Genomic DNA, 7,638 nt, shown 5'->3' with positions numbered 1-7,638 from the left:
CATAATATTAGGAAAATGGTACATGGAGAAAATTGAGAAGCATTGAAGAAGTGATCTCGTTGCAACAATGTTAGTTAAAGCAGTCAATGAAATGTTCACAAATGTCATGACGTTTAGAGCTTAAAAGCAGTTCCAAAATCATAAAGCCAGCAACCTGTCCCCTGGATTAGGTCATCATAGCATAAGAAAGACTCTTTTTTCAATTATTAATTTTTAAATTGGATAGAGATTTTAAATGGTTTCAGTTTGCAAGCCATTTCAAGAGAAAAGGCAGAATACTGAGCCAAATAAAACTCAGAAACCTATGGTTTAAGTGGAAAAAAACCCTTACGAGTTCTAGGATATTGTATCATTAAAAATCCATTAGTACGTTAGGATTTTAATAGTATCTGTAGGAAATGAGGAAAATATGCACAATTCTTACTTCATTAGCCTGTCTGAGAGGATATCCTGCCACGTCTAATATTAGCAGAGAGACAATCTGATTTGTTAAAAATTATTATTTCAACAAAATGTTAAGGCAGAACCCCCACCAGAAATTTAGGGTACTTTTTTATAAAGACGGACTACTAAAGCATAAAAAAGTGCACATCTCCACTGACCTGACTGATCCCAATGTATCTGTTCTAAGAGAATTTAGAAAAAAAAGAAATAAAGCTGTTTGGTCCTAATGCAGACAAACACAAGGGAAACAAGCAAGTAAACCATAACATCCAAATCTTATCTTGTCTCTGTGGTCCGGCTGTGAATCTTTTACTCATACTGTAACACAGATAACTCGCCCAATTCCATGGAAAATGCTGAGATTACACACAAAATTGCTTTCTGGTAGGAGTCGGGGGTTCAAAGCATCACACTCCAAATATGTTCTCACTGAGAAACCTCAGGATCTAACAGGGGATGGCTGCTAACTCTGCTCGTATTGCCACCCAAAAACCTGAAGGGGTTATCTGGCTGATAAAAATGCACCTCTGAACACAGCTAATCAAAGATCAATCTACTGTATGCTACTTTTAAGATCAAAATAAATGAGTTAATGGCCAATTGAACAGAAGCAGGACTGGGCAAAGCAAAAGACTGGACATGCGGAGTGGGCAAACAGTGAGAAAATCACGTCCCAGGGTAAATCAGTATCGCAAAGTTTATGTCAGGCATACGTATGTGCTTTTCTTAATTGTTTTTCCTTCCACTAGTTTATCTTGCAAGGTCGTTTATCCATATTACATTTACTGAGAACTGAGAAAATATTTCAGTATTTTAGAGGTATCAAAAGATTTTCTTGGTTTAAAAGCATGCTATCAAGTCTCCTTTCATAACATGTTTCTATTGTTGTTTCTAATTCTATTTAATTTGGACCTGCGCCATTCAATGATGCAGAAAACATTTTGAGATTAGTTGATACTGAACTGTAGGCATTTGAGAAATCATTAAGAGACACATGTCCTCATTTACAATAACTTTTAATGAGTAAAATGTGCTTTAAATCCTCTAGTGTCTTCCGCATTTAACTCTGTGTGTAATGGATTAATTCCAAGCGTTGGAAAGAGACGTAATACTTAATATTCTATTGGCTACGACTAATAATAAGGAATGCTTTCCTTAGAGTTTTATAACAACTGCTAAGTTAATTAAATGTGACCTTTCCTCAAGGTCAGAATTATTAATAAAAGATAAATATTGTATCTCCAGGATCTCTTTGTATCGGTTAAATTCCTCTAGGTTTCAAAGTACATCTTTCATAGTCGGTGTCTCCTTTTTCCCCAGCATCCCTTCTCTTTTGAGCAGCATTTTCCCCTTGTAGCTTTCTTCACGGAACAATGTAGTAACCAGAGCTTTCCTGCGCGCAGGTGTAATGCAATGCTAACCGAAACCTGGCACCAGCTGTAGGTAAAAGTAATGCCCGACTGCGCTACAGCGAGCCCCTCCCAAAAGAGACATTGTAAAATCAAAGATGCCAAGAAAGAAAACTGTTTTAAAACTCTACATCAGCTCCTATGTGAGCTGCATTCCCTATTCTGAAGTAGATTGATTAACTCTCCAACAGACCTTGTTCTTCTGCAAAGTTCCCTTACAAGCTTTAAAAACATTGCCTTTTTTTTTTTAAGGTATCTGAATTTCTGGTGTGGATCTATAGTGGAAACTCTTGTCACTAGGAAAAGGTCTATGGAAGTGCCACGGTTCCACAACACTTCTGCAATAGGAAAAGCCCTACCAGGTATGCACTTACGCCAGTAAAAGTATGCTTTTTGATACTGCAGCTGCTCAGGAAACTGATACAAACCGTTCCTCTGTTACCTACATAATCTATAGTCATACTAGAAGAGATTACTGAAATACCCTGGCTAGTATGGCCGTGCTGTAGTTTAAGCAAGCCTGTTAATCAATGTAACTTGTAGCCATCATGTTGAGCTTCTGGTATTAGCTTGCTAAATATCCAACAGACGCCAATGGTGATTATTTTGCAACCACTTCACAAGGACAAACCTTTTCTGAGGGAAAGGCAGGGGAGGCATAATGGACCAGATCTCTGCTGGTGGAGCTCCGCCAAGTTCAATAGCATGGCTCACTGGCTAACAGAGAACAACGTGAAGCCTCTCCTTACTTTCGAGGGGGTAATACCATGACCCTTACAATTCAGGTAACTGCCAGATTTGTAAGAGATTATGTCACTGAGTTTGAAAAGCATATACAGTTGGAGACTTTCGCAATGTTTCCTATATTACATGTTGACTTCTGTGCTTTATTTGTCTAAAATTCATTTACCTATTTCCCAGTTCCGTGTCCTTGCTTGAATCAACATGCCACATTGATGATAATGTATCTTTTGAATCCATATAAAGCTCAGCAAATAGGAGCGCAATTTTGCAAACAATGATGCAAATGAGCAGCATTACCCTTTCGAGTAAAAGTAATTATCACAGGCTTAAATGTTTGCCTAATACTCCTAGAGCTCTGATCCTGCAAACACTCTCATATAGTTGAAGTTACTCAAATGAGGTGTCAGAAATTACTAGGACTATTTACAGGTACTACAGGCATGAGTTGTTAGCAGGAACTGTGTTTAATCCGTGCAGCAGAAAGCATCACGCTGTCATCTTAACCAGTTTTTTTTGCCCAGTTCCACTTCTAAGCAAAACCAACACATAAAGCCAAGTGCTTTGCAAATTTCTGAGTGCTGATGCAGTACTCCTTCTCTCATCAAAATATCGCTATTGGATTTAGAAATTCTTGTCATATTCAACCAGACACCTGACTCTGCCAATATGATGAAGGAAATGCAACCCATATTTCAGCAGCAAATGAATCAATAGATTCAAACCCTTAAGAGCAGAAGCTTTACAATTAACCGGAATATTAAAAATCAGTTTATCTCAATAAATAACATTTTTGGTAGTTCTTAGATAAACACATCTACTGCATAGCTGGATTCCTGTTGCTGTCATCAAACAGAGCTTTCAAAACATAACAGGCCCAGTGGATCAGATGTGCCTTTGAAATGTGAAGAATAAGACATGTTTTCAGCTTTTATAAAACAAAATATGATATATTAGGAAAACTATTAGATTACCTATCCCTGAAGGATTTGTATGATAGTTTGTCATTTCATTTCAAGTTTCTTAGGAAAAACATCAGTCTAAGGGTTTGTGGCACAGCTGAAACACAGTGATGAAATTACTGCGCTCTCCTGCTTCGTGTAACAGTCAGCTCTTCTGTCTCATCTTTTTCACATCAAACCTGTCTTCAAATGGTGTATGAGCAAGAGATCTTTTGATTGGAAAAGCTGATACTGCATCTTTATCAGAAACAAGCACCACAAATGCAAGCCTTCAAAAGCCAACGCAACCAAGAACGATAATGGTAAATCCTGGAGTGATGATTAGGGAGAGATTCGACACTGTGCCACTGATTGAGTGGTGATCCCAACCCACCACAGAAAAGCAGTTAAGTCAGTTTGAAACAGAGTAGTAGAACTCACACTGTGACGGTAGAAGGGGTCAACTTTTGTAGGGTATTTGTCAAACTGCAAAGGGATCAAAGCACAAACTAGTTACTTTTTATTTCCTTGCTTTACTTCTGTTGGTAAAATAGAAGACTACTTCTCTATTATCTGGCAACCAACAGAGAGGAAAAAATATGCAGAAAATTAGTTTTCAGTGAAACTGTTTGGGATTTTTCTTTCTTCAAAGTAAAACAAGATCTTTATGAGACAGGAGAAAGGAGGAGGCACCAGAGTGCACCACTCCACGCAGGGACGTCCCAAGCACGAGCGCTCCTTCAGCCAGCAGCCTCGTCCCTCAGCCCTTGCGCTGCCACCTGAACCTGGTGCTCGCGTGACAATCGCGAGGCAAGGACAGCCCTTCCTCTCCTACCCAGCCATGCCTGGGCAGCAGAGTACTCCTTCCCCGCAACCTGGCAAATTCTGAAATTGTTGTAATAAAGAATAGAGTTGTGCTCTACTTATCCTCACATTTCTGCCTGGGGTACGCACCATGGGCGGTGCTGGCGTTGGCATGATGGCAGTGGGTGGGATGGCGTGAGGGAAAGGCGTGAAGGTGTGCTGGTGTGTGTGTTGGTGTGTGTGCTGGTGCTGGTGCTGGTGCTGGTGGAACTCGGTCCTCAGGTACGGTGGCGGGCCCAGGGAGGCCCCGCGATCTGCGCTCTGCGAGGCCAAAAATCGCGTGTTTAGTTCCTGACGGAGAAGATCTTGTTCTGAAATACAAACAATAAAACAACCCCCCATGAGCTCAGGGACTTTTCCAGACCTTGTGCCACTTACTTTTTGCTGGCTGTAGTAGCAACACTGTATTTAAAACTTCCTGGTGGTAAATCATGACACTGTACAGGGTAAGAAAGCTCCCTCAGATCTTCTCCAAAGGTCTGAGAGACGGAAGAAAGTCTCCATTTCCCCTCTCTCAACCAAGCCTGTCTTCACTACAGCATTCCTCTGAGCATTAACCTGAGGGTTCTCCCTAAACTTGTATGGACACGGACATAGTCCTAAATAGGTGAGGAGGTGTGAGTAAGCTGGAGTGAGTAAACATCAAGTGGCCGCCGCTAACAGGAGTACCCTGCTGCGTGGACACAAACCGACGTTACTCAAACGCCGATAATCCTCCATTTCCTTCCCCCAGTTCCCTCTCAGTGACCCGGAACAGACACGTTACATCTCCCCGCAGTCAAAATATAAAAGAGCACAATTTTATCCACTGATAAAAATCTCTACACCTCACCCGCCAACACACACAGTCTTGCATGTACACGAGCTCAGGACTGCTGTGTGCATGGGCACCAGAGATCTTCCCTCCGGCCAGGGAAGCAACGCTGAGCACGGGCCACAATTGCAGTGAAGGCGTTCGCTAAGGGGGTCACAGATTCTGTGTGGGCACATTATGAACTCCAGTCTGTTCTAACCAGGGGGAGAAAAAAACAGACCTGGGAAAAGCACAGCCTTGCAAAAATATTCATTCCCAGGGCAGAAGAAAAGTCATTGGGTGCCTCTAGGTGTTTTTTGGCTTTGATATCACTCCAAATTGTTCCACAGTGAGTACAGCCTCTACCCAACCAAGAGCCCACATTGAATGGACCAGAAAGAATTATTCAGACTAAAACTGGAGAATGGGCTTCCTACACCGCACTGGACACGCTCGCGCCGTGATCCGTCTGTCTCTTACCTGAGTAAGTACTACCAGCTGGGTGTCCTGGAACCGGCAGTGTCCCTGACGTCAATGGAGGTGGAGGAGGCAAAGCCGTAGGAGGGGCAAACATATTGGGGTGATGTGGGTGTGCGGGGGGCTGGAGGGTGGGCGTGAAGGTATGCAGCGGGCTGTGGCTGGGTAAAGAGAGGGGGAACGGTGAGGCGGAGGGATGGTGAGATATGTGCGGAGGAGGGGCCTGAGTCTTGGCAGGAGTGCTGCTTCTGCTGCTGCTGTTAATGAAAAGAAAAGTAATTAAGCGTTGCATGGAAGAGAGAAAAGCTCCAGACATACACAAACGCAACCCCACCAAGCTGCACACAGCTCACGTTAAACACATTACTAATGTAAGTCATATATTACCAATGCAAGTTACTATTCTACTTGTCCAGCAATACCACTGCGATACTCCTTTCTCCAACCATCTGCTACACCTTTTCTAGTATCTTGTACTTCCTGTGGTCTCTCCACACCAAAACCCGAGACATATTCTCCCCCTCTGCAAGAGGTTGATATTCTGTCCTCCAACACCACAGAAATGACACACAAAGGAGTAATCAGCCCTGTGCATTCATTACCTAATTAGCAGGTCCTTTCTACGTTACTGCTTCTGATTCATGTTTTCAGGCAAATGAAGCTGAAAATCAGTGATCACTGCATTAATAAATTTTGCTAAATTTTTTGCTATGGCTTAGTAAGATGGAAGATTGCAGAAAATGTGAAACAAAGTTGAGAGGGCAACCACGGATATATGCTTATTACAGAGTTAATGCCTCTCTCTACCTCCACAATACAAAGAGAAAAGACAGGTCAGCAAAACAAATATTTGTGACTACATTGGTCACAATTTTTCAGGTTTCATTTCCTACTAATGAGTAGTATATTGAAATATATTCACGTAGTGCTTAATTCTACTTGTCATTATTTCAAGTAACGACATGCTCCTATTGCAGTGACTTTTAAAGACAAGCAATACCAACTTGGTTAAAAATAAAATTCTTAAACACCTCCCAGTCTTTAGTCAAACCATGAAGCAATCATAATGCTGGTTCACCAGGTCTTGAAGGACACCATCTGCCCGCTGGTAGCTCCGATCTGGGGAAAGATGACCTAGCGCTTACAGCATTAGCTGGGCAGGGGAAACCTGAGCTCCCTGACTCACAGAGACATCACGAGTTCCTGTGAACGTGTTGTTTAATCTCTCTGTTCATCTTTGTTATCCCTCTATAAAAGGTGAGGTTTATTTCACTGTGGCCAGGTAAAGAGAAAAACACTGAAGACTGCAAGGTGTCAGCAGTGCAGGAAAAAATTAAGCTTTAAAGTCAGTGGTGCGAGACGGTTTGTGCTAGGCTGTCAGCAGGGCCAACAGCAGCTGTACCGTACGTCTTGCTCTAGGGCATGTCAGTAGCTGGAGAAATGTTTACAGGGATGGGAGGGTAAAAGAAGTTAACCTTCAGAGAGCAGCCCAACCCGCAAGAATTGGGATTTTCTTCCCCTGGTCTATACTGCATAAAATCCCCTCCAAAAACCTGAGTACACAATGACAGGCAGGAAAAGTAAAAGCAAATTAACTAAGTGGTTGAGAACACCCAGCATTTATGGGAATGCTAGATCACAAATAAAGTGACCCTGGCTCATTTCACGGAAGGAATTAAGGTTCAATGCACAAAGTCCCCTTTATTTCCCAGTGATGGGATGGGATGTGCTGTCACTTCTCTCCTGTAGCTAATTCTTCTCCACATCCTCCAGGCAAGGTAAAGCCTCACCACCAGGCAGCAAGTCTGCAAAGACACGGGGCTTCAGCGCGCAGGCATTTCTGTTCGCCTACCTTAAGCTGTTGAGGCTTAAACTGCTGCTGTTATAGGCAGAGAGTGGCTGCGAGAGGCTCTGAGAGGCCGGATGGGGCTGCACCGGCGGGAGGTTTGGATGGGCCGGCTGTGCCGGC

At 42.7% G+C, this 7,638-nt stretch overlaps 1 protein-coding gene across 1 annotated transcript in view; it reads right to left on the bottom strand.

The window, feature by feature from the left end:
* The window catches only part of AUTS2 (autism susceptibility candidate 2), a gene marked incomplete at its 5' end in the record, with an annotated part of 26,373 nt that extends 18,754 nt beyond the window's left edge, over window positions 1-7,619 (bottom strand). The window contains 4 exons of the mRNA XM_009703705.1: window positions 3,977-4,021; window positions 4,490-4,710; window positions 5,673-5,926; window positions 7,522-7,619. Of these exons, the coding sequence (XP_009702007.1) occupies window positions 3,977-4,021; window positions 4,490-4,710; window positions 5,673-5,926; window positions 7,522-7,619 (618 nt within the window). The remainder of the gene's footprint in view (window positions 1-3,976; window positions 4,022-4,489; window positions 4,711-5,672; window positions 5,927-7,521) is intronic.
* Window positions 7,620-7,638: the final 19 nt, after the last annotated feature.

The sequence above is a fragment of the Cariama cristata genome, unplaced genomic scaffold (genome assembly GCF_000690535.1).
Source record: "Cariama cristata isolate BGI_N322 unplaced genomic scaffold, ASM69053v1 scaffold41247, whole genome shotgun sequence".
Classification (NCBI taxonomy): domain Eukaryota; kingdom Metazoa; phylum Chordata; class Aves; order Cariamiformes; family Cariamidae; genus Cariama; species Cariama cristata.
This window is presented reverse-complemented; position numbering and strand designations above follow the sequence as displayed.